The 26,435-nt window shown below is 51.9% G+C and overlaps 1 protein-coding gene across 4 annotated transcripts in view; it reads right to left on the bottom strand.

Moving 5' to 3' along the window:
- EGFR (epidermal growth factor receptor) overlaps positions 1–26,435 on the bottom strand; it is a 143,350-nt gene that overhangs the window by 26,488 nt on the left and 90,427 nt on the right. For all 4 annotated transcript variants that reach the window (XM_053927344.2, XM_053927342.1, XM_053927343.1 and 1 more), the window contains exons 2-19: positions 19,881–20,032; positions 18,850–19,033; positions 16,329–16,466; positions 14,817–14,885; positions 13,855–13,973; positions 12,031–12,172; positions 10,439–10,555; positions 9,475–9,601; positions 9,313–9,386; positions 8,445–8,535; positions 7,766–7,965; positions 7,167–7,299; positions 6,478–6,568; positions 5,310–5,467; positions 4,552–4,587; positions 2,288–2,429; positions 1,378–1,500; positions 647–745 (exon numbers count right to left, since the gene is read on the bottom strand). In XM_053927344.2, coding sequence (XP_053783319.1) covers positions 647–745; positions 1,378–1,500; positions 2,288–2,429; positions 4,552–4,587; positions 5,310–5,467; positions 6,478–6,568; positions 7,167–7,299; positions 7,766–7,965; positions 8,445–8,535; positions 9,313–9,386; positions 9,475–9,601; positions 10,439–10,555; positions 12,031–12,172; positions 13,855–13,973; positions 14,817–14,885; positions 16,329–16,466; positions 18,850–19,033; positions 19,881–20,032 — 2,195 coding nt within the window. The remainder of the gene's footprint in view (positions 1–646; positions 746–1,377; positions 1,501–2,287; positions 2,430–4,551; positions 4,588–5,309; positions 5,468–6,477; positions 6,569–7,166; positions 7,300–7,765; positions 7,966–8,444; positions 8,536–9,312; positions 9,387–9,474; positions 9,602–10,438; positions 10,556–12,030; positions 12,173–13,854; positions 13,974–14,816; positions 14,886–16,328; positions 16,467–18,849; positions 19,034–19,880; positions 20,033–26,435) is intronic.

The raw sequence follows: 26,435 nt of genomic DNA, 5'->3' as shown, positions 1-26,435 counted from the left end.
AGTAAAAATATAATAATCTGTGGGACATTCCAGAGACTCCTCCATCAAGTACCAATCTGAAGATGCTGAAGAAGAACCCTGAAATTCTTTTGGGAGAAAACACAGAAGGTGGGCGACTGTTTATAGAGTTCGAGGAGCGCCATATTGTTAATTCTAGGCACCTTTACAAGGTCATCTCAAAGACTAGCTACCTTCACGGAGCCAAGTGACCACACATTTCAGAACCAGAAGTGACAGTAGGCTGGAATCCTACCCCACCCCTGTGACGCTAAGCAAGTTCCTTATGCCTCCATTTCTCCACTGACAAAGCGTTGAGCATCAGCCTAGGCCAGAGCGCACCAGGTGCGGTCGGGTGTATGAAGCAGCCAGTACGGAGACTGGCCCCGGGTCGCTGCCTAGCGACTGTGAGTTTCCATCCTTGCTGGGGAGATAACAGAATGGAAGAGGTGAGTCTTCTCCATAAGAGAAGACCCGAGAGGGACTCATACCAACTGGAGCCAGCATAAAAAAGACGTGGAAGGTGGCCCTTTAGTTTAGAACGCGGAGATGAAGAAAGTCTAACACAGGGCAACCAGCTGCCAGCCGCCAGAAAGTGGCTCCTGACATCCAGGCCTGTGGGTGACTCGAGACCAAAGCAGAGACTCACATCGAGAATCTCCTTGTTGGCTTTCGGAGACGTGGCTTCTCTCAATTCCTTGATGGCCACGGGGATTTTGACCTTCTCGCCCTCGGGGATCCAGAGCCCCTACGATGGAGAGAGAGGGAAGACATGAACTGGCAGTCATTATGCCATGGCCCGGGGACTTCATGAGTGACACTGTCCACCAGGGGCAAGGGACCAGCCGAGGCCACCGGTGCCGGGAGTCACCACGGCTCAGCAGCCCTTTAGCTAGCATGTCCCATTGATCATAGCAGTTAGATAAAAGCCCGAAGCTCGTGACAATGATACAACCAGCGTGAGTCACTTCTTCTAGAACTCTCAGATACGGGGTCTAATGGAAATCAGGCTTCATGCAAAGAGGGTCTAGGAAAAAGCATGAGTTAAGGGGGAGCTGTTCTGACCTGGGCTGTATTCAGATGCTGTCCTTGAGAGCCTTCTGTGCTACCCACCCCTCCAAGAGGTTAGCGCCACCCTCTATAGAAATGTCTGTGTCCAAGTCTCTGAGACCACTTATTTGTCACCGTGATTATAAAAGAGTTCCTCTCGACAACTTGCGAGAAACGCTGGAACTTCCCAAACCCTCGGTGACAGGAACAGCTAGTGACACATGGAAACGGCAGCTGAGGACTCTGGGCTCACTCCCCCAGAGCAGAGGGCAGGGTAGCTGCTGACCCGAGTCCCCAGAAGCATCTGTGCTCTGTCTCTGGTGGCCTCACCTTGTACACGGTGCCAAACGCGCCGGAGCCCAGCACCTTGATTTTTTTGAATTCTGTCTCCTTTAAGATCCGCAGGAGAGCTTGGTTGGGTGCTTCTCCGCTGGGTGTAAGGGGCTCCACGAGCTGCAAGAGACAAGCGTGAGTGACCGTGGGCAGGGTCAGGTAGGGCCAGACACACAGGGGTGGTCAGGCTCAGGCACAAAGAACCCGCCATGGCCACCTTCTCTGAAGCACTTTGTAGAAGACCCGGGTGTCCCTGCACAGAGCCACCCCAGTTCAACAAACACAATTCCTATCTCTGTTTCTAGGCCAGCTGGTTAAATTGGGAACATTTGGGTGAGGTACATGTTTATGTGGGGGATCATTTTGGTCACCTGCCAGGCCCCCTAACACCCAAGCGCCATGATGCCACAGTGGCTGGGGGTCTCTCCTCCCCGAGAGTGGCTTCCGTCACTGCTAGCCACAGCTGCGGGGTGAGGACCATCCTAGGGAATGAGTGTCGGGAATACCACCGTTAGAAGCAGAGCTCAGAAAGGAACGGCCACCGGTGTGGACCAGGGCATTTTCCAAAGTTACTTCTCTTCTACCACAGTGCCCTCCCAGGAAGTCAGGAGATGCCTGTGCGCAAGGCTTTCCCCTGTGCATGGACACGGGGACGGTCCTTTCCGTAGGACTCCACGCAGCTGTGCACGTGCTGTGTGACTTATCCCAGAAACACGTGCATTTCACTGGAGAGCTGCCCCAACACACAACCCACTGGGTAACCGGATGTTCAGAAAGAAAGCATAGGATACAGCGACAAATGTGAAATACAAAATGTCAAAAGTTTGCACAGGAGAGTCCTTCTTCCTGTCTGGGACAGTGGGGATCCCAGAAGGAGCAGGGGTGGGGCGCGGGGCCGAGCACTCACCTCCCGCTCCTGCAGCAGCCTCCGCAGTGTGCGCTTCCGGACGATGTGGCGCCTGCGCAGAAACAGGCCTATCCCGAGGGCCACCACCACCACCAAGAGGAGGCCGCCCACAATCCCCGTGGCGATGGACGGGATCTTGGGCCTGGAACGGGGTGCAGACACAGGGGAAGGTCGGATTTGTGGGCAGATTTCATGACATTTGCACGTCCCATATTTCCGGCATGTACTGATACACTGACATTATTTAAAACTGAGAAAGTGGACTACTGTGCAGCTTCTGAAGGGGGAGGGAAAGCTAAGGATGCTGGGCAGCGTTTCTAGCTTCTGTCCTCACCTACACTGGGTGGCTTCTGTGCAGTTTTTAAATGGAGGTGTGACCTGGACCTTTCCACACGATGGTTATATTTTAATCTGTTAAGAAAATACATTAATTCCAAAAGTAGCTTGGGCCCTGGCTGGTGTGGCTCAGTGGGTTGGAGCATTGTCCCGCACACCAAAAGGTCACAGGTTTGATTCCTGGTCAGGGCACAAACCTAGGTTGCGGGTTCCATCACCAGTTGGGGTGCATATGGGAGACAACCAATCGATGTTCTTCTCTTTCCTTCCTCTCTCTCTAAAATCAATAAACATTAAAAATAACCCCCCAAAGTAACTCAGACTTCACTAATGCTTTTCACGTGAATCTGTATGTATCTCCGGAGTATCTTGGGCATTGGAAGCAGAGCCCGCTGCCTACATGAGACATGCATTGTCTGCTGGCCGGGCTGGGTGAAGGGGCCCGTGCACGGATGCTGAGACTCCTCCAAGGGTCCCTGGCTTTAGAGATGGGCCCACAGCCACATGAAAGGCTTCAGCAATGAGCTCAGAGGGGATTGTACCATGATAGGATTTCACACTGAAAGCCTCGCGGTCACAGATGAGGGCAGTCACCTCTCAGCCTGAAACCTCTCGGATGAGCTTGTGCCTGATTTCGGAGAGAGCAAAATCTCAAAGCTCCGGTTCTAAAGCTCACGGGGGAGACAGCCGTCTGAACGAGTCAGTTCTGCATTTAGGGCACACAGTTATTATTCCTACGTATCTATACCACTTTAGCTTCTGGTAAACATCTTTTCAGGCAGAAATGTTAACAAGTATCAAAGATGAATTAGTAGCATCCCTTGCATGTAAAAAAATGGGACATTGTTCTTACAAATTTCTCATAAGTGGGCCAAATTTACTTCATGAAAATGATATGAATTATCACTTTCTTCTTAGCAAGAGCCACCTCCTGCCACCTCGCCAGCCGATGCAGCTGGAATTAATGGGTTTTTACTATTTTGAAGGGAACACTGAAAGATACGTGAGACATAAATTGTTCCAGAGTGTGTGTTCCACTTTGAGTTGTGGTGAGGGCGAGGCAATGAGAAGTGAATGAGAAAGAATAAACATGACCAAGATTGGCCACCGCCTGGTCCCAGTGGGGAGGTGATGGGAATCCTCGTTATTAAGGTGCTGATTGTGGTTTATAAAAGAGGAGAAAGTTAGCTGTTCCCTCTCACGCTCAGTGAAGAGGCAGGGACCGAAGGAAATGTTTACCTCGGAGAGACTGCCTGCTTTCTTGCCTTGAATGTTTCCCCTGATGGCAGAAGGGATCCATTATCATTGCTAATTTGGGGGGTGGGAGGGGATGTCAGCTGACATGGAGAGAGGGATTCTGTAGGCATGGCTGGAAGCTTGGCTAGTGTTTGGGGCTATCAGGACGGCAAACAGCGGTCTAATTCCAATTCCCCTCTGGACATGATAATTGATAATTCCGCTCTTTGCTGTGGAGCCTACACAGGGATCCCTGGTTTTGCCGGTCTCAGTCCAGCATTTTGAACAGTGATGTGGCAAACTGATCGGAACAGAAATGCTGACGGATGACACGTGGACAAAAGGCTGTTGGGGGGGGGATCTCCCCAAGTGGGAGTTTTGTCACCGAAGCACAGAGAGGTCCCTGAAGCACAGGTCTGTGACAAGGCCAACGGGGTCAGGGAGGGAGGAAGAGAAGCTAGAAGAGAAGGATCCAACCACACAGGTGTGACAAAAAAAAAGTCCAAGGAAGGTGCAAAGCAGGAAGTACTGGGCGGGGCCCTGGTGGGACCAGAGCTGGGGTGCTGTGCTGCCCTGAGGTGAGGCCCTGACAGGGTGGGTGGTGGTCAGTGAGGCGGCCAAGCGACCCCTTTGCCCACTGCCTGCTGGGCCATTCCGAGGGTGCCTATCAGACACACAGCGGTCACACTTACCCCCTTGCACAGCCTTCAAGGCCCGGCCCCGCACAGCTGCAGGAATGGAAAGAGAAATACACAGTTTGATTATTCTCTCTTGGAGTGTTTTTTTCTTGCAGACTTGTTACTAAATCACAAGGCCATCCCACTCTCACCTATTCTCTTAATGCAAGAGGAAGCTGCTGCACAGAGCGGCTCAGTAAGATGCCCAAGGTCAGTCTCAGAGTGACTGTGGCCGGTAACCCGTGTGCTTGACTGACTCTCAGCATAATTAGCTCTCATTGTCTAGTACAAGGTCAAGTTCCTCTCAGCTCATTAAAGCCACAGTGCACCTCGGCTTGGGGGCGGGGTGTGGTTAGTCATTTGTTTATTAAGCAACATTCTAGACTGTGTTATCGCCTGTGGATTCCAGAATGACAATAAAGGTGCCCTGATGAACCCCAAGCACCTGGGAAAACAGGCAGACACGGTGGCAGACCTGGCAGGACTACACTCTCATTCCACCTGTCACTTGCTCTGTTTGGTCCGGACATGCAGACACTGCAGGACAGAGTCCTGTCAAGGTAAACTGCGGGAGGCCGAGAGGCATCCTGACTGCCCGCCAGCATGTTCTTGCTGTGGCCGTGACCACGGGGACCCTCTGAACCAACTGACTCCAACACAAACCTCCTCACATACCACCTGGAAATTCGGGAGGTGGTTTCAATCTACAAATTGCAAGATAGGAAACCTCTGCTCTTCAGCATTTTCTTGTCTGGGGCGACAGCATCACTCACCCGTAGGTACAGTTTGGATGGCACAGGTGACAGACGTGCTGGGCGTCCGCGAACTTCCAGACCAGCGTGCTGTTTTCGCCCATGACCCCCTCTGGGCAGGTGCTGACACAGTGAGGGCCGTCGATGTAGTGGGCACACTGCACGCACCTGTCCGGTCCCTGCACCGAGCCAGAGAAACCCGTTCACGTGGCCTCCCTCTCTCTCCGGAGGGAAGCACCTTTGTCCTTAAACACTTATCGTGCAGAAAAGTCGAATGGTGTCTAAGTTCTTAGAGAAGAAGAGAGCGAGTTTCTGTGTGGTTGTGCTTGCTCGATGGGGCCGCTGGGAACAGCTCAGCATGAAGCCTTGCTGACTTAAAACACATATAATGTGTAGAAACATAAAAGACACCGTACTACAAGTTCATTACATTTTGCTAGTGCTTCCTGGGCCCCTTGCCTTGGCAAAACGGTCTTGGCTGGCCTTCATGTATATTTGCAGCCCTACTGGCCGGCTGACCTTCTTCCACGTCACATTGGGGGCTAACGGGAGGCTTGTGGGAAGCAGACTTGCAGAGGAGAGTTTACAAAAACCCACGCCCGTGCTGGTCCGTTTGAGGACGGTGGCGAGTGTGGGCAGTGGTGGCTGCCTCATCTGTGATGTGACATGTGACAGGCTGATTTTATTTTGCAAGGCTGATTTCTCACCTACACTCTGTAAAACAGAACTACTGAACCTGTAGCAACGATATTGAGTTTTGAAAAGGTTTGCTAGGCCTTGCTTTAAGAATTCTCCGGAAATGATGCACTAATACCGCATAAGAATGTGGTAGTGTTTGATGAAGAGGGTCCAGTGATGCTGACAGGCGGGAGAAGCAGTGGGAACGGGCAGACGCCCGGCCCAGCCCACCCGAGGCTTCCTTGCTCGGCGGGAGATCAGTCAGCACTATGCTGGAGGACGGGGGTGGGGGGTAGGAAAAGCAGGTGCTCAGGGCAGCGGGTTGTGTGAGGACTTTTCTGCTCAGTCACAGCCCCTGGGACCCAGCGTGACATTGCACCGCCTCTCGTCTGGGAAGGGGGCTTGGGTGGCTGTCCTCAGCAGCTACCGGCCACATCGGGCCAGCCTCATGGGTCTACAGCTGTAAGGCTTTCCCTGGTGACAAACAGGTAATGTGAAATGTGCTCCTTACGTGTCCCGTGCAGGTCACGTTCATGGGCTGCGGCAGGCACTCCGGATGGCACCGTATGCACTCGGATTTCTCCTCGAACTCCCTGGGCTCGCTGCGGGGGGGCGGGGGGAGAGGGAAGAGTTCAGGGCAGCCCGGGCGCCCTGCAGCTGAACACTGGCGGCTTCCAACTGTTGCGTCGGTCTGCCCGACACTGTGGCTGACACAAGTCACCTCTCTCAGGACAGTCACAACAGTTCTGGGTGAGTCAGGTGGTCAGGACCCAGGACTCTCCTGCAAGTTGCACTGTTTGGTGTTGCTTGAACACAGAACACAAATTAACCAGGGGATGCAATTTGTATCAATGTAGGTGGACACACCAGCAATGGCGCGCCGCAAAGGACAGACCGAATGGCCTTGGCCTTGGCTGTGCACACCGTGATGGCGGTTCTATTTGTCCTGGGAACTCTGTGCAGCTTAGAAAATTGTAAGGTATTTCCAGAGAGACTCTATAAATTATTAGATTCAATTCAGTATTGGAAAGAGTTTGTTCATTTCCTTTTGTGATTAACAGGAGGCAATAGACAAAAACAAAGGAAAAGGAAAAAAGAAGAAAAATATTGAAATTGAATGACGATAAACCCATAAAAACTATCCTATGCTAAGTCTTATCTTCTTCATCAAAACAAAGGGATTAAGAAGTAGCGTCTTACCCCTCGAGAATGTTGCATTTCTCCACGCACTCCTTGTCTCGGCTGACGTTTCGGCAAGACATGCAGTCCCGGGGCCCCGGGCCCCAGCACCCCTCGGATGAGCACAGCGGGTTGCAGACGTGGCCTTGGGCCCCTGGGAGGACAGCCAGTGGTCAGTGCGGACTAGTGCAAGGGGACGGCACCTGACCACGGCTCTAAACGCAGGGCAGGAGATGCCAACGTGAAATGTTCGTTTCACCGTGTGCACACACGAGTGTGTGTGTGTGTGTGTGTGTTAGCCTCAGCCATTAGAGACTGAAATGAGCAGGCAGGAGCCTGTACCTAAAAGGTAATCTAATTAATTCCTAGTTTAGTTCTGTAATGGTCCAAACAATTGACAACGTACAGTGCCAGGCAAATCTGTCCTATGAAATGAGAACGAATGAGAAGCAAATCTGACGAACTTCACAGGGCAATGTCACAGGAGTATATAGATTTCCTTTCCTTGGCTTCTTTAGGAAGGGAGGAAAGTAATGTAAATGTTTGCAAAAGGCTCCGCAATATTCTGCCTCAAAATAAAAGACGCGTCGATTGGCAATCAAACCGAAGTGATTACTCACGGCAGTCTTTTCTGTCTTTGTTTTTCTCGACCTTGGTTTTCTGACCCGAGGTCCCAAAGAGCTTTTTCCAGTTCACTGTGTCTGCATAGCACAGGTGGCGGTTTCCTGTGATGACCACATCGCCGTCGCTGATCTCCTTCAGCGAGCGCAGTCCCAGCGACGTGATGTTCAGCCCGACCACCGCGAAAGAAAACCGGCCGCTAAGTTGGAGAGAAGAAAACTAACATTGTAAAAAAAAAAAAAAAAAAAAAAAAATGACAAAAACAACGTCACTAAAAGAGTTATTTTGTTTTTTTCTGGACCACTTTAGCTTTACTGCTTTCCAGGAACAAGTGCCTTGGCCAATGGTGTGTATTGTAACTTTTGAAATTTCCAAGTGGCTTTTCAAGTTCCTCCCAGGAGAAGCTAGTTCCTTGGTCCTTCAGTATCTTTGATCCCGGGGGCTGACTAAAGGCTGAACAAAAGTCTTCATGCCATTATTTTATTTACTGCAAGTTGAGCTTGCCTGGGGATCGAAGACATGTTTTAACCTCTCAGACAACCAAATAGATAGACTTCAAAAGTCTTAGGTTCCTAATCAGGCAGGTCCCTGTAGCGTCCTTGCGATACTTCCATACATACGTCGTATTTCTAAACAAAAGCACTAGGAAGGGACCCCCAGGTGGCTGGACCCACTTACTGCTGCTTCGTCCTGCCGCGTATGATCTCTAGGTTCTCGAATGCGTGGAGGTCCGTCCTGTTTTCCGGCCAGGCCTGAATCAGCAGAGACCCTGTGAGGCAGAAGGGAGGCTCAGACGCACGCTGCTTAGAAGTTTCTTTTTGGTGGGCGTCTTTCTTGTTGGATTCACAGGAGCAGGACACATGAGCATTTGACATGACCCTCTTTATCGTCTTCGCCGAGTGTGTACACATGCGTGCAAATGCCGGCCAAGGTGTCAGGGTACTTCCTGCCCCTGCCACAGAGTCCCCGTCGCCCACCCCACCCTGCGGGCGGTCCCCATGGGCTGCCCCCCGCGGGCCTGGCTGGGTCCCTTATTTGATGACTCCAAGTGGGCCCCTGATACCTGAGGGTAGCTGTGTATCGAGCTGTTATCACGAATAGGGATGTGGACATAGTTTTCTCATTTAATTTGAACCCTCAAAACAATCTTGTTATTTAGGTTGAATTATTCTCTTTTTAGGAATGAAGGAAGCAGGGCTTCGACGGGAGTCACAGACCCAAGCGGCCTGCCAGGGGGAGCAGGGATGTGATGGTCCCTCCCCAGTTTATCCCCTCTCCCTCCACCCAGGAAAGTCATGGGGACGGCTGGCCCAGGCCGGGGATGACGGGTTAATTGAGTTCATTCATGCGTAAAGTCGTCCATGACCTGTGTCTCTGCGAGTCGTGTTTGCCCCTCACGTGCAGGGGATACTGCATTTTTGGAAAACATTGAAGAACTCAGGAGCCGTTAATGGGAGGATTTCAGAAGAGTGGTGTGGCACCAAGGGAGGAGAAAATAGGGCCACACATTGTCTCTAAGCCCTGCTTTCCCACGAGCAGCGCCCACCTGTGATCTCCTTTACGGTCTTGAGAATGTCCAGCTCCTTGGGGTCCAGCGGTTGCGTGTGTGTGAAGGTGTCCCTGAAACACATCACAGAAGGGTTACCGACGACCCACCTCCGCCTTTCAGCACAGCCGAGTGCACCCCCTCGCGCAGTCTGCAACTCACCCCTTGAAAGCGACCGGCAGGATGTGGAGGTCCCCGCTGATGGACGTGCAGTTCCGGAAGTGTTTGATGTTCGTGGCGTTGATGGAGAGGGTGTCCTTGAACTCTCCGATTCCTATCCCATTGCAGACTGCGGAGACAAGGCAGGTGTTAATCCCCTTCACCTGCGCTGCCTCACGCAGGGCTGGCTCAGCGAGTGGGAGCCGAGAGAACCATCCCTGCCAGACAGACCGCCGGTCCTTCACTCAACAAATGCTGCCGGGGGGGGGGGGGGGGGGGGGGCGGGGGGCGGCAGCTGGCGAGCAGCTCTTCCTGCACAAAGAGTCCAGAAACGGGACGATCTAATGCAACCCACGAGGCTTGATTGGATTCTGGGTGGAAAATCAGCGAAAAGTGACTTCCTGGGGCGGCGGGGAGAAGTGCAAGCTCACCCGAATAGTGGAGAAGGGCAGTGGGCCGGTGCAAACCTGAGGTGAGGGGACACTGCCCTTGGTTAGTTACTTTCCCGTGCGTGGGACAGAAAGCGGACACGCGTCGGGGTGCGAAAGGCTGTGAGGTCGGTAATCCTCACCGGTCGCGGGGAAAGAGCTCACGCACGCACACGCATCACACAGACACGGACGCGGCGGAGGCATGTGGCAAAGCACGGAAGCTCGGTGAAGGCACGGGACGGCGCACACGTGCTCATTGTGTGAGCCATGTGCCGTTTCTAGGTGTTTCAAAGTTTACGAAATAAAAAATAAGGGTAAGGGCTGATTACCTGGCCTCGAGGATACTCCCAGGCCAGGCGCAGTTGTGAAGGAAAGAACGGATTTCTGAGCCCAGAGAAGGGGATTTACTCAAGTCGTTCCTGAGGGCTGCCGAGGAGCCGCGGGGTGCAGAAGAACCAGCCCCATGCCCTGGCGGGACCCCGGGGGGGGGGGTGACCCGTCCCCCCACCCCCCCATCCCCCGAGCTGGGCTCCTACCTTTGCGACAGGGCCCTTCACACTTTTTACACTTGCGGACGCCGTCTTCCTCCACCTCGTAGCTGTCCGAGCCACAGGCCCGGACACACGACCCGTGGTCGGTCACCACGTAGTTGCCTGTGGGGGGGACAATGGGAGGCAGGTGGCGACAGCAGCGCCAGGTGTCTGGGGTGCGCGTGTCCTCCTGAGAGGGGGCCGATGACAGGGGCCCCTTGTTCCCTCATTTTGTTTAGTTGAAGGACAAAGAATAACGGCTGCAAACTGAAAAGGAGTCAGTTCAAGAGCTTTAATAGCTTTCCAGACTGTGACGTGGAAGACGGAGACACTTCCTCGTGGGCGGCCGCAGGCATGTGAGGGGGAAGCACTGTGCCCATGCCCAAGCTTGAAACACCTCTTCCCAGCTCTTCAGAAAAGTTATTTGGAGGTTTCACCTTCAGGACTTGTGGCTAAAGCTTGAATACGTATTATTAAAAATTCGTGACCCTAAACAAGACCCGTCTTCCATCAACATTGCTGCCCTGGAGCCTCCATGTGTTCCTGGGGCGGCTGCCGGCCCTGCGCGGGGCCCTGTGGCCAGCGGGACACATCTGCCCTCTCGTCGCCTCCCCTCGCCCTTGCAGTAGTCGATTGGCGTCAGTGCGAACACAGACATTAATATTCCCGGGAGCTCTCCGTGTTCCTGTTTTGTCCTACCCACGTAGATCCTCACACACAGTGCCTGACGTTTGTCACTTTTCTCGTCAACTGTCTGCGTCTGCTCTCTCGGGCTCGTGTGCTTTCCTAGCGTGTCAGCCACCTGCCAGTCCCTCTCTCAGAGAGCGTGTCTGTGTCAAACTGTGACAATTGTTTCTTTATCTTTGTCACCTGCCTTGCAGTGGCTTATCGCTCTATATGTGTACTATATATATATTTTTCTGCACAGAATTAAAAAGTTTCCATCTCTGCTCATCTGTAGGGCGACTCTCCCTTGGTCGTTGTTTTTAGAAATGTTTTTCTCAGTTCCTCTCCTCTCTGAGAACTCAGGATCGGTCTCTAGTGCTCGTTCGCTAGACAGCCCTGTGCTTTTTCTACCAGGACGTCATCGGTGTCAACGTTACTGCAGGTGCCACCGCCATCAGCACAGCGCAGGCACAGGTGAGCAAAACCCAGTACTTAAAACAAACACCAGACAGACAAACAGAAGCCCTCTGCGGTTCTCCTAAGCGCACAGCTTTCACCAGAATTATTTCCACTCAAGGAGGCGGGTCTTCCGACACCCTCCCTGACGTAGGACTGTTAAATGCCTGTTTCATACACGAGCCAGACAGTGAAGGACCCAGTGGCCGTGGATTTGCACCCATCAGATGGCTGAATGTTTGGGACTCCCCGTACTGGACCTCAGTTCTGGGGGCCGCACCACAGGTGTGTGTCCTGCCCTGGCCACCCCAGCACCGGGCACCTGGCGAGCCACCCGTCTGTCCTCTGTGGGTCCTGGGGACACGCCTGGCAATGCGGCAAACACACCGACCCACGACGGAGCCTCACAGGCTCCAGCAGGGGACGCGGGGAATCGCTGCCTGATCGTGACAGGGTTTCGAGTGTGATGAACTCACGGGGACATTTCTTCACACAGGTGGCTCCAAAGCTGTATTTTCCGTCTGGGTTGACGTCCACCTGGTACGTGGTGGGGTTGTACAGCATGAGGGGCGGGCAGGTGTCCTTGCACGTGGCTTCATCCCGGAACTTCCGGCACACCTGTGTGAAAGGGAATATGAATGGGGACGTGATATAAAGCAGAGCCGGAGCCGGCGCCCAGAGGAACAGCCTTGCATGCCCCTACCTCGAACCTTCGTGATGTTCAGCAAGGCACCCCACCTTTGGATGGGGCCCGATGCAGCACGGTGCCCCAAAGGACTATTAGCAAAGATGCCAAGGAAGTAGACATGACTATTCAATTGAAAGTTAGAAACACTGTTTAAAATTAGTGTCCCTACGTTCGCTTTTCTGCACAGTATTAACCCCTTCCTGCCGTGGACATCACTTTCCCCTTCTCTGTCTCGCTAACCCTCCTCACCTTGGTCTCCTCATAGAACCAGCTGTTTGGGCTTCTGCCTGAGTCAGTGCCTCCCAAATTGCTATTTTTTTTTTTTTGATCTGAAATAGATGCTTGTTGCCTCTCCCTTTGAAACCGTGTAGTTTTTAGCTTGATGCTTGTCACAGCGGGGATGGCACGCAGGGGTAAACTGAGCAAGGACCTCAGGTAACTGTTCAGATATTTGGTTACGGCAGAAAAATCTAGCAGAGTGTTTTCAGGAGCCTCAGGAAGACCTTTCTCTTAAAAGCATGGTTTTTCTTAAATATACTGTCTGAACTATGACAATTTATCGATTACGGTGATAGGAAAAGACTTTATTAACTGACAAAATGACGAAGGAGTTCATCCACTGGGGTGGGAACTCAGGGGGGGCATTATTTTTAAACTCAGTTTACCCGGGTTTTCTTTACCAGAACACCTGAGGCTACGGTTTGGAATTTATTGCCACACTGTGGAGAACCCTGAGCAAAAAGCACGCCACGTGAAAGGACCAGCATAAAGACGGTGGTGGCTCGAAGACTCTCATGCCTGAGTCAAAATCTGGGTGGCAGCCATGGCCTTTGGAACTTAAAAACCTCTCCCTCCCTAACACCAGAGTCTTTTGGATTCTGCTGCAGCAAGCTTCCTTGTCTAGAAGCCACGAGGGTGTCATCACACTTGGCACTGACCCCAGGACTCCCTCTGGGCAGCCCCAGCATCTCCTGGACTTCCAAGGTGCTCACGATCCAGGTGCAGCCTGCCGAGACAGCCAGGCTCCTGTGAGAGCTCCCTGCGGTCACAGGGACCAAAGCGAGAGCTTTAAGACCCCGGGTGTGTGTGGGGATGCAGGCAGGTGGCCCCTGAGATGTGGGGGAAATGGCAGAGCCACTGGGGCAGAAGATCCCTCTCGAGATCTCTGTGCCGCTGGACGGGCCTCCTTACACCTCCATCTGTGTTTCAGGGCCCCTGCAGTGCCAGCGCCCGGGGCTTGTAATGAGAGTTCAGTTGAAGCGTATGCGGCATGACGATGATGGCCCCAAATGCCCTCAACAGTAAATAACTCGTGTTTAGTATCCAGAGCTCATTCCGTGCTCAGGGCCACCTGCGTTCTGTCTCTTAGACCATGTAACGCCCAGGTACTCTATCATCCGCCACCTTCAGGGGAGGAAACCGAAGCACAGAATTTGCCCGAGGTCCCAAAGTAAGTGGGGAAGGCAGGACAATAACAGGGGCTTTGTTCCCTGGCCAGGGGCAACATCCTTGTCTGGCACGACAAATGTTAACCTGCACGTCACAACCCCAGGAGGCTGCCCACAGTGGCTGGGATGGCAGGGTGGGGGGCGCCGGCGGGGAGGGGTCTCACCAGACAGTCGCTCTCGCGGGGCCCCGTGCAGCCGGACGCGCACTGGTTGTGGCAGCAGTCGCTGGGGGACTTGCCCCGGCAGCGTCCGGAGCACTGCTGCGCACAGATGATTTTGGTCACTGAAAAAGAGCAAGGACCTGGGTGAGCGGAAGGGCCAGGGTGATGGGAGTCCCATCCGGGGACCGCAGAGGGTGCTTGCCCACGGCGGGGTGAGGCAGTGATGGGAAGGAGGGACTTAGCGGCTTGTTCAAGGCCCCAGACAGGCCCTTTGGGCCAGATTCCTTCGAACTGTGACTTTTCTTTCTGGTACCTCTGCTTTTTTTTCCTAATTGTTTTTAACCACTTAGGAGAAGGGACCAGGTCAAGCCTGGATGTTAAGACCTGCTTAATAATTAGATACTAGTCAGAATTAATTGAGTTTCTGGGTGAAACAAAAGCATACACAAATGACAAAAATGCCAGCCAGGAAACAGGGTTTAAAAGGATGTGACGGTGATGTCACGTCATGGCCAGATGGTCTGTTACGGACAGGCGGTCAGCTGTTGAGCTGCCACGTCCGCAGATTCCTTGGCCATCCCTGCTCCTGCATTGGATTCCTGCAGAAAAACCCTCCTGGAAAAGTTTCTCGTCCGTCCGTGTAGGTGGGTCCCCAGGTGAGCGGGAACGGGTGGCCAGGCCAGCCTTCCGTCCCTCGGGAAGGTCTGGCAAACGCGCTGACCAGGGGGAGTGACTGGCAGCCGCGGCTGACGTTCTCTCATTTATGACTGACGGGCTCCAGTGCCCAAAAGAGCCGACCCGGGTTGTTCGCCGCGGGGAGACTGGCAGGACCGGCCACCCACAGGTCTGCTCGGGTCTGGCCCCACAATCAAGGTGCTTGTCGGAGCCCTGGACGGGAAGGGCGACGCCGGCAGTGAGCGCGAGGAGGGGCACGCGTGTGTCTGCAGGTCTGCTCACACACTCACGTTTCTGGCAGTTTTCCTTTCCCGCACCCCAGCAGCTTCCATTGGGGCAGCTCGGATCACACTTCGGGCCTGAAATAGAAGAGCAGTCGTTCGACCCACATCTTAGTGACAGGGAACCCTTGAGGAGGAGCCGGTGACACCCTCCCCGAGCCCGGGAGCAAAGCAGCGTTCCAGAAACGAGGGATAGCGTTCACGTTTCCTGTTCTCTGTTGCTGTGTTCGGCTGGTCTGCTTGTGGGATGACTTGAAAGACTCTCATAAGGAAAAAAAATAAAGCCGAACCACACGCTGCTTCGATTTCCACGTCAGCCTTGGAAACCGAGGCAGAGTGATTACTGACTTCACAGCCCACGGAACTGGGATTTAAATGGACTCAGGGGTCCAGGCGCGGAGAACTTTAGCACCTCCCTCAATAATGCTGAGAGAATCTACCCTGGTGGGGTCGGCACGCAGCCTTGCTGTGTCCACTTGTGGGGGGCGGAGTGGGTTAGTTGTCCCGGGGAGTTGGGGTCCAGTAAATAAAAGCTCCAGGGCTCTTAGCCGGAGAGAGGCACAGACCCCAGTTCAAAGGGACAAGTGTCCTTGGTGTGTCTCAGTTTGTCGATGATCTAAAACCTCAGCTATTAATTTGCATGCTACTGTCTGAAAACATTTCCAACGAATTGGTCAATTTTTGCAGTTGTCATAGTCGATGATGAACCACACATTACAGCTGCAGAGGTGTTTGACCTTGTTAGCCGCATTTTGCTTATTTCAGCATTGGGAATTCTGAGGGTTACAGCGTCCTATCTGTGGACAGAAAGCAGGCGGACCACCCGATCTGGTAACAAGGGGCCTGCCCACCTGTGACGACACAACCGCCTCAAGGAGTTAGTGTGTGCCCCGCAGTCTCCCACAGTTGGGAAGAATTTCATTTCTGGAGGCATTCAGATTTTAAACGGTGAGGAGCTGATGATGTACCAAGGGACCGTTGACCCAGGACACCCCGTGAATACGACCGACATTTGTTACAGCCGCCCCCAGGGGTGAAGGGCCTGATTGCAGGGCTGCCGCGCCTCAGAACCGTGCAGGACGGTGAGGCTGGACCCCAAGTGGACAGGGCTGTGAAGAGGGAGAGGCTGAGACAGACAGACCGAGAGAGAGGGACACAGAGACGAAATGGCCTATGTAACACGGAGGAATGTGCAAAGTGACTGTCTGTATAGAGCCACTGTGTTATTTTTACTTTTTATCTCTACTTTACCGTAGTTTTCAAATTTCTACTATGTATACATGGTAGGTTTACACAAGAAAAGCTTAACGGCGTCTTTCTGTAACGGAGGAGAACATTTGCCGACCGATGAATTCGTGTGCTGCCTCGAGTCCCAGTCTGTCTCAAACAGGTCTCCCCCAGGGGGCAGATCCCTGGTCCACTGCCCCTTGTTGCCCTCGGTGAATGGGACCTCCCGCTGACCGGGCCTTCTCTCCCGTCACCAGCCCTCGCGGCTCTGCACCGCCCTGGCGGACCACTCACAGCTGCCGGAAGGGTTGTTCTGAAAGTCGGTGGACATGTTGCCCAGGAAGCTGGCGTGGACGATGTCCTGCCACTGGATGGTGTCCACGCTGCAGAGGCTGGGGTTGTTGCTGAATCGCACGGCGCCGTGCAGGATCTCTGTGCGAGAAAGCACCCCCAGTGAGCACACGGTGTCTCCGCCGAGCTCGCGCGAGGTAGGCGTGGGTTTCTTTCCCGGTTGCCTCCTGCTAGAAAGGTTCCAGCGAGCACAGGAGTGCCCCTCCCGCTCCCCACCCCCAGACCTCAGTGGGGGCAGGTGGGAAATGAATTTGGGATTGAGCATAGAAGAGTTCCATTTCCCCTGAATCGGGCCTTTGAACCACAAACGATCAGAATGTAGAACTTCAGCAGGAAGGAAGAGAGCTCCTGAGTTGGTAGGCCCAGCATAATGATGGGTGTGCGGTGAAATTCTCATCCCCAGGCGGCCGATCCAGCCTGCCCCAGAAGGACCGTAGGATGTTGATTTGAAGGGGCAGATGGGGCACGAAGGGTGATAGCAATCGCCAGCATAGTAGGTGGGGGATGCCAGGTGCGGGTGGTGATTCTCTCGGTGGTTTTGGAGCCATTCAGGGGGACCGGGGTGTGAGAGCGACCAGGGTCAAGAAGAATCTGTGTGTATGATGATGACAATTGGGGCGAACACCAGGGATGCAAAGGGTGTGCAGGACTGAACGAGTGTTTCCAAGGAGGAAGTGACAGGACGTGGAAGAGTCAGGGGTGATGAAGAAGCGGCAAGCCAGAGCAAGGGGTGAGTATGGCAGCAACGCCTGGAAATGTAACAGGCACTGAATGAATTCAGTGCACAAGATACTGTAGCCAGTGCTGGGGAGTCAGCGAGACTGAGCCTGCTCTGCTGGCTTCTGTGTGAGAATGGGTGATGGGCAGGGGGAGACAGGGCACACAGCTGGTGGGCACGCGCCCACAGGAGGGCCGACACAATTCACATGCATTATCCGAATTAATCCTCACAATGGCCCTATGACTGCCACAAGTTAGCTGCAGATACATAAGTAGAGCCCGATGTCCTGTAGCAGGAATAGAAGTGCCTGCGCACAAAGTAACGATGTAGACAAGGAAGGGTTCTCCCTGGGAAGACCTCAGAGGCTGGCTGTCGGAGAGAGTGCTGTTTCCCAGGACGTGGACAGGAGCGGACGTGGGGGGGTTACTGTGGGCTTCAGGCAGACAAGACGGGGCAGGGATAGAGGCTGGGATCGGGGGGCAGTTTCTTCAGTGGAGGGTGGAGAATGAAGGAATCAGGAAGGGGGGCTGGGAGCTGGGAAGGGCCAGATTGTGGGGCTCTGGATGCCAAGCCAGAGGCGCAGTGGGTCAGTCAGGTGAAAGCATTCTCTTGGGGGGCAGAGTCCAGTGCGTGGGCCTCTGATGGCAGGTCGGGACTGGAAACACAGAAGAGGGGTGTCAAGGGTGCCGTGACAATTTGGGCAACAGACCAAGGTGCCAAGGTGGAAGGTGGAGGTGGGGCCTTACAGGACGCCTGCCTTCAGCATGTGAGGGAAGGAAAGGGAGCTGGCAAGGTGCTGGAGACCCAGGGGTCCCCGCTGGGCAGCTGAGAAGAGAAAGAGGGGATCCTGAGGTAGTTCTTTTATATTTACTTCCAACATGGGGTGACTCTCCCTCTGTGGCTGGCACTGGGTTAATCACCAATATCAAATAATTCACACTGAGGAATTATTTAATAACACTAATTTGAATTTATACAATGTCAGTGCCAATGACAGAAATAGTGCCAACAATAGAAATAGGGCATTAAGTGCTTTATCCACAGGAATTCGCTCCACTGTCTCAACAACCCTAGGGTGTGTGTTGCCACGGTTACCCACATTTTGCGGATGAGGGGACTGGGACACAGAGGGAATCCACTCCAGGGCGTCTGGCTGGTGAGGGATGGGGCCAGGGCTTTGAGGAAAAGGTGTGGCTCTTAGTGATGTTACTCGCCCGGCATTGTACCTGCCCCACGGTGAAGGCACAATCACTGTGATCTTCAATTAAAAAAAATCAACTTCCCACATCTTGTGTCATCGTCCATAATGTCCTGCCACAGGACCTGCGCTTGCGTCCTAGACACAAGCGCTCCATCTTCCCCTGGGATACCTTCATTCCTTGCCCCAACTCAAACATGGCTCTCCATGCGTGTCTCTTATACCTGAGGCCCAGGTAATAAGACTGGCAGTTTATTCTCTCCCCGGGCACAAAAATTCTGGCCATACCCTCTTTTTCCCAGACCCTTTACCATTTCTTACTGCCTTGGGATATTTTCCCGCGAACATGGGGCAACAGGTACCTGGCTTACATCTTCCCTTCCCGTCTCATCGTTCACCATCTTTTTCAGTAACTGCCACCTGCCCCATCTTGCACGTGGCTGACAGGCAATGCATTTGTGTTGGGCGGAGGGGAGTGTTCTCTGAGCGGGAGGAAGGAAGCGGGCGCCTCTGCGCGCCCAGCCTCCCCAGGCCCCGGCTCTCACCCTGCAGGCTCCGCATGGGCAGCTCCCGCAGCCCCGTGCGGTTGGGTCCGTAGTTGGATAAGACGGATAAGGCGTGGGTGCTCTCTAGGAGCACGTTTCCTCTGATGACCTGCAGGTTTTCCAGAGGGATCTTCTCCGCCACGTTGAGGGCGATGAGGACGTAGCCGGCCACCTCCTGGATGGTCTGCAGAGATGAAGCAGGAGCGTGGTGTTTTGCCTTGGAGGGGCTCAAGAACGCCAGGTCTCCCCTGGGTCCCCAGAGCCCCGGACACCTCACTGAACAACACACACGTGAGGTTGACAGGTGTCAAGCCTGTCGGTGACCACACTGAGGGCATGGGAGGTGACAGGACTCTTGGTCATTCCTGCACTGTGCCTCTCGAGCCTGCTGGCGGGAAGGAAGGGCGCTGGGACTCTACAGCAATGCTGGGGCTCCTGTTCGGCTTGGTGTTCAGCACACTTGCATGAGGATGGAAATGCCTTATTAATTTATTTTGTGCCTGTCTTACCTACTTTCTCATTTAAAAAAAAAAAAGAAAGAAAAAACCAGAAGGAAGCCAATCAAATCCAAAGTTCAACTACTGTCAAACTCTGCAGCCTTCAGAGCTGGCTGCTCCTGGCTTGCTAAGCCTGCTGAGCGCTATTTGGGACAGCTGTGGACGTTAACCAATCAACCACGGTGGGAGTGTTTACACCAAGAGAATGGGACACACCACAAAGCAAGTTGCTTTTTAGGTTAAGAGCCGGTCTACCAGGATACCACGGCCGAAGCCATGGTTAACAAGACTCCTAACAGCGTCTATGGTGAGAGGGGAATGCCGGCCTGGCCTGTTTCTCTTTGGTACTCTTTTATACCTTGACACTGTCTGGTAAAGCAGCCTTCTCATTAAACCCGCATCTAAGGTTCCGCAGGACTTGGAACTGCCGTAGCAGCAGCAAACACGTGTCCAGGTCCGTTCGGTCAAGGCCTTTATCTACACCCCTTTACCTCTCTGATATTCGGGTAAGATGAGCAAATTCCCTGAACTGACCTTCAGGAAGGAAAGGTCGTAGTTCCTTTGCATGTAGGTAATTTCCAGGTTCCCCAGGACCACCTCGCAGTTGTTCAGCATCCTCTGGAGGCTCAGGAAGTGGTCGTCTAAAGTGCCCAGCTGCGTGAGCTTGTTGTTGGTCCCCTGGCAGACTGCAGAGAGAGAGAGACCCCATGAGTGCCCAGGAAGGGAGCGAAACCGAGATGGCGCAAAACTTGCAAACTTCGACCGACTCTGTGTGCTTCAGCGACGTGCAGGGTCAATTCTGATCAAGGCAAATGTGATAGAACATGTCCAAGTTTTATAAGGCGCAGTTTATAATCAGGGAGAGCTCGTCCCTGTAGTGCATGAACTTGTCTAAACAGGTTACAAATTCAAGGAGACCCAGATGGAATTCCATAAAAACCTTTAAGACAAAATAGTCCGTAAGTGCTTCGGTAGGCAAAACAAATACGTATCGTAAAGCCTATAAAAATAATATAATTACAACGTTGAGTTAATAACTATAGGATGAACACTTTACTTTGCAAAAAGAGAGCATGCCGCATTCTAGGTGTCCGAAGCACGTTTACAAACATAATGTACGCTAGGCCACGTTCTGACCACAGCATCGTCCATTTGAAAGTCCACAACGAGAGCGTCAATTAATACCCAAATGGCTAGAGGTGGAAAATATTCTTCTAAACGATTGCCTCAAAAAACAAGCGGAAGGTCTAATTCTACAAGATTTAGTAGACAACTAAAGGAAAACACACACTTAAAAATAGATGCAGCTCCGGAGAAACCCGCGGCCCTCCTGTCTGTCTCCTCTCCCTGTGCGTGCAGCCTGCGAAGGCGGGGCTGCCCTGCCAGCACAGCCTGGGCACACTCAACCCCCTCACGTATGAAGGTATCGAAGTTAATACAAGAAAACATAGACAACTAGGGGACAAAGTTAGCCACGTGGTCGTCTGTATTTCAAAGCGAAGGAGAGGATTCTAATAAAGCCGTATTTACAGACCCAGCTCTTTAAAAGACAAGTTTAGGCAGGCATCACAAAACACAAAGTGGCTGGGGGCTTTGAAGCAGGAGCTTGCCCGGGGACGACACTTTGAACCAAGGCAATCGTCAGAGTGAAGAAACCAGCCCTCTGGCTTTGGCGTGTGATCCAGAACCAGCCAGGGTTCTTCCCGGTCTGCAAAGGCAGGGCTGCAATCAGTAACCCGGTGGCTGAGTGCCAAGATAAGGCCAAAGTCAACAGGCAGGGACTTCCTTCAGGAGCTCTTTCGAAATTCACTTGCTCTTCTGCAGGCTTTTCTGGCCCCTCCTCACGGGAGCTGTGTGACGGGCACCGTCGGACGGCCAGCCCTGGCTTCTCGGGGCCGCGTGTCCAGACGCCGCAGGGGCAGCCCCGAGCATTCACACCAATGTGGGGTGTGAGGGGATCTGCACCTCCTCTTCCATCCTGTGGGGTCCCCCCTCTCCTGCACTGCTGGGGTCTCGTTCTAATTCGGTGGTGGAGAGAACTCTCGCACGGGAACTCTGATAGTCGGCAAGATGGTGTCCTGTCGACTGGCTCCAGGGGCGGAATGGCTCCGGAATTCTTCCACCCACAGCATGGGAGCAGCCCAGCGACTCCAGGCTGCGTTCGCCCCAGAGTCCACGCTGCTTCCATCTCAGCCTCAGGTGGGAACCACTGCCCCCAGTTGGCGGCAAGGCGTGCAGATGGGGCCAGACCCATTTCTCAATTCCGAGGTCCTTACAAATGCCACTGCAGATGTAGGTACAGGGTTGTGACAATAACGTGTGACCTCTCCACCAGTACACCTGGAAACAGACCCTGCTTTCCTGGCTGGCAGACCGTGCTCGCTAAATGTCAACCTAACCGATGGGTGATGGTCTTGGCCACCACAGTGCGGGCCATGCCTTCATGCCAGCTGGGTACACGGTGTTGACTAGAACTTAGGGTTGCAGCAAATTTCAGAAGAGTTCCTGCGTCACACAGAGGGATGAAAACAACAGTCGTCGCTCTCGTCTGAACAAGGGTATCGGCTTGGTCGTTTCTCTCAGCCGAACCAAAGAGTGCTTATTATGAAATCAGACAGGAAGCAACCGGTGTCAGTAAACAAGGAAAGTGTGCCATGTAGGTTTAGCCTGTTTCACTGATTAGTTATTTATTTAAAGATTTTATTTATTTACTTTTAGAGAGAGGGGAAGGGAGGGAGAAAGAGGAGGAGAGAAACATCATTGTGTGAGATACATCAACTGGTGGCCTCTAAATGGGGAACCTGGCCCACAACCCAGGCATGTGCCCTGACTGGGAATTGAACTGGCAACCTCTCAGTTTGCAGGCCGGCACTCAATCCACTGAGCCACACCAGCCAGGGCTAACCTGTTTTGTTACAGAAAAAAATAATTTCAAAAAGACTATTCGTGCATTTATTCATTCATTCAAAAAGTGACAAATAAGCACCTAAAAGTACTCATTTGATGAATACCCATCATGAGTCATCATGGTTTACAATTAGTAGGAGTTACTTTGATATTCAGAAAAAAAGACCCTACGTTTGGAAGATAATGGTAACAACACTCACTACTGATGTGAATGTGAATTCATCGTACATTTTGGGAACCCACTGGCCAGCTTGAGCAAATAAACAAATATGCTTAAACTCCATGTCAGGATGGTTCTGGTTTGGAAACCCTCTTTGAGGAAACAGACCCAAATATCTAAAAAGGCATCGCACAAAATGTTGCCCATTATTTATTTACGTTTTTAATAACGGCAAAAGGGCTGCAAAGAACCCTACATGCCCGACTGTCCAGCAGGTCTATTCTTGGGAAGAAGCAAGCAGCGGATGTCTATTCGATTCAGTTTAAGGCAGGTCCACCTCGAATCCTCTTTCCAGAGGTAATTACGGAAGTGTCCAAAGACGTCTTTGGGAGGCTCTCTCCCACCATCTGCCCAAAGGAGGCGGTGGCTTCTGAGTGACATGCAGGGAGAGGATTCCACGAGCTGATTGTACACGGTGTAATTTTGGTTCTGTCTCTATACCCGGTATCACAGGTCAGGAAATAAAGCAGTGAGAACACTTCAGTGTGAGACCTCGGAATCAGTAAACTTATTAAAAAATAAAAATCACAGACCCGTTGGCAGATTTAAGAGGAAAGGTCAAAGAGCAAGAGCCTCTTAATTCATCCAAGGGAACATTTTGGTTTAGCCTCCTCCTCATTAGGTGACCTTGAATCTCTTCTCAGAGCTCCTGCACCACACTTCCCTCCAACAGAGACACGGCAAAGATAATATGCGCCTCCCGGAGTTGCCCTGAAGGCTGGGCGAAGACGCAAGGTCGCCTTTCTTTGGTGAAAGTTAACTACTGAGAAATGCGACAGTGATGTAACACAGGGCGCAGGTGGACGGATGTTAGGGGACGTCTGTGGATGCGCACCTGCCGTAAGGTGTCGTCTGATGTGGGGGAGTTTGGGTACGCAGGTAGGCTTAGTCAAATGTCCAGAGTTAAGCCGAGTTACTCTGGAGAATATTCATCGAAAGAGAGAGAAAGAGAGAGGAACATATTGTACTTTAAGAATGTCCTTAAAATATGCATTTAGGGTTAGGCATTTACGCATTTTATTTGAAGAGAAAGCTAACATCACTCTAGTGCTACCCATTTGACAGTTAAGTGCTTGTGTCCAGCTCCTCGCCAAATGCTCGCGATGTGCTTTACCCCTGGCGCACCTGCAGACGAATTCGACTGAGTCAGGGCAGCGGCGAGCCCCGGGAGGAAGCCCCTGCCCAGCACTTAGCTTTTCCTCCTCAGATTTTTGGAGGAAGATTCACAACTGCAGAGAAAAGATGAAAGAACCAGACTGCAAACTAGCTTCAGTGTCATTTTACTCTGTTCGCTGTATCACATAGGTACCTGTTTCTCTCTGATGCATTATGAAGGAAGGGACAGGTACCAGTACAGCTCTCCTGGCCTGCCGAGGCCTCTAGTTCAATACTCATTTGCAGTTGCTGCCGAGGTAACACGCTCACATGGCGACGTAATCAGTCTGAAGTGTACTGTTCCGTGAGCAGCCCCAGGTGCACACCCATGTGCAGCCTGCCCTCTTCCCAGGACACAGAGCTGCTACACTGTCACCCCAGGGAGCTCCTCACGCGTCTTCCCAGACAAGCCCTGCCCCGACAAACCAGCACCCCCACTGGTTTGCACTCAGAATAGTCTTGCTGGGCTTAAAACTCCACGTGCGGGGGACGACACGATGTTGCCCTTTTGGCTAACTGCACAGCACAGTGTTTTGGGGACTCACCCACTTTGCTGAGTGGCACTCCACTTTGAGTGACAGATCCAGGCAAGCGCTTTATGGGACGTTATCTGTGTATCGTCCTTGGACAGCCAGGGCTGATCCACAGTCTGGCTACATTTTTTTCTCAAGAGCCCTATAATTTATCTGAACTCAGAATGAGAGCAATCTGCCTCCCTTCAGCCTTCTTTTATGGGAAGAGCCTGTTGCTCTCCTATGTCTTTACGGGGGGAGACACCCCTCTTTGCCCACATGCCTGGGCAATTCTGCATTGCTGGTTGAGACACAACATTAAAACAAGTTTCTCCAGATTTCCACAAATCCACTCAGACGCCTTTGGAATTGCCTGAGTGAATGTATAATTGTTTTAATTTGTTGTTTTCTCTGCTCCATGTTGATGGCTGCCAAGGCTTGGGGCCCCTGTAAACCTCTCCCTGGGGCCTCCTTAGCTGCCTTGGCCCATTTTTCACTAGCGCCTCATTTTGAAACAGATACCTCACATTAAAAAAAATTTCTCCCTTATAGGTTTCTCATTTCTCAAATGTTCTATACTAACCATATATGACTTTACACACCGAGGATAAAATTCACAAAAGTCTGTGATGGACAGGGGCAGAAGATGGGTATTTTAACAAAATACATGTTTTTAAAAAAGAAAAAAAATGGAGAAGTGATCATGTACAACTATTAAGATCCTCAAAGTTTTCCGTTACTCGTGATCAGAGGCTCAGTGAAAGCACTTTGGAAATTAGAAATAACTGACCAATGATGAAGCGCTATCTGTATACAGAATGTGTTAGGCAGGCAGGCGACGAAGCTTGGTTTATTCACATCATTACTGTTCACCGTTGCCCATGGCCGCTGTCGGAAAGCACCATGCACGGCTCAGAGAGGGTTTCCAGATCTATAAATACATGCTTTCACATGCTGGTTTGGGGGAACAGGGAGTAAATTTATCCCATAGAAAAGTGTTATAAAATGTGAGGATAGAACCAGACTAGCCTATAAAACCCACACAACAGTTTGTAAGAAGAGAAAAGTAGACACTCCATGGTTGAGTCATAATAAAATTATTAGGAAAACAATAAAAGTAAGTAGAAAGGAGCATTTACATTTTCTCAGTGAGTCAAAGGCTTTGTGAAGTGGGATAAGTCTCATGATAATCGTGGAGATTTTTCTTTATCTTCCCTAACTTTATATATTTTCCAGTCGTTCCTCATTTATCACATTTGATTTCATAACTAATGAGGAGTTCTCAGCTCGTAGGCCTCCGAAGATGGTTGTTGAACTGAATTTGAATCTCCAGTGCAACTTGGAAGCACACGTGGAATACTCTGAAGTCCTCTCAAGTACGTGGTAATTTGCCCTGTGATTATAATATGCCTCCTGGACTGAACTGGCCAAGTTGTAGCATGTCCAACACAGCTGCGGACGAAAGTAACTCCAATTAAGTTAACAAGCAGAAGACTTTAAAATAACATCTCTTTTATTTCTGACTTAGGGACCAGAACACCCAAATCGGTTGATTTCCACCCCCCCAGGTTCTCTCCTAGCCATGAAAACAACCCCACGCCAAGTTGATGATTTAAAAAATATATACACCAAGTAGGGCAGGGGGAGCTTTGCATACTGTGTCTACTCTCTTGGGTGTGAATTGGGGTTTCTGAAACCAGACAGGCCAGTTCTGTGAGGGACCGTGGAATATGTTTCCAGTGACATCACCCGACATCTGCCTATCAGTATGAGGTATCATTATGGGATGGTCTCCAGCCAGTTATCTCAACTCTCTGGGTCTCACGGGTTAGAATGGGACCAGCCCAATGCATCTGGCAGGGTAGGTGCAAGCAATAGGGAGGTCGTGGGTGTGGAAGGGCTTCATGGACTACCAGTCTCCCCGCCGAAGCAGTGCCTACAGCAAGCGAAACTCGAAACCTCCTGCTGCCTGTGTGTCTCCAACGACACTGGCAAACTACCCCCCACCCCAAGGACTCTCTAAACTTCACATGGACTCAGCAGAATTGGTGAGTTGTGTTGAGACCTGGGATGCTTTAAAAGTCTGAAATAAAATACATCACTTTTCATCGTCATAGGATGTTGTCCAATAAAAGGTCCTAACTATAGAAATTTAAAATCTTAAATCACAGACCTGGCAATCCATTCCATTTTTTTTTTTATAGGTAGTTGAATAGCTAGTAAATCAGAAGTGAATTAGACCTCTTATTGGACAATCAGAAACTGATTTGGACTAAAAAAGATCTCAGAGAGTGA

This window comes from Desmodus rotundus, chromosome 6 (genome assembly GCF_022682495.2).
Source record: "Desmodus rotundus isolate HL8 chromosome 6, HLdesRot8A.1, whole genome shotgun sequence".
NCBI lineage: Eukaryota > Metazoa > Chordata > Mammalia > Chiroptera > Phyllostomidae > Desmodus > Desmodus rotundus.
The sequence above is the reverse complement of the archived record's forward strand: the minus strand, read 5'-3'. Positions and strand labels throughout refer to the sequence as shown.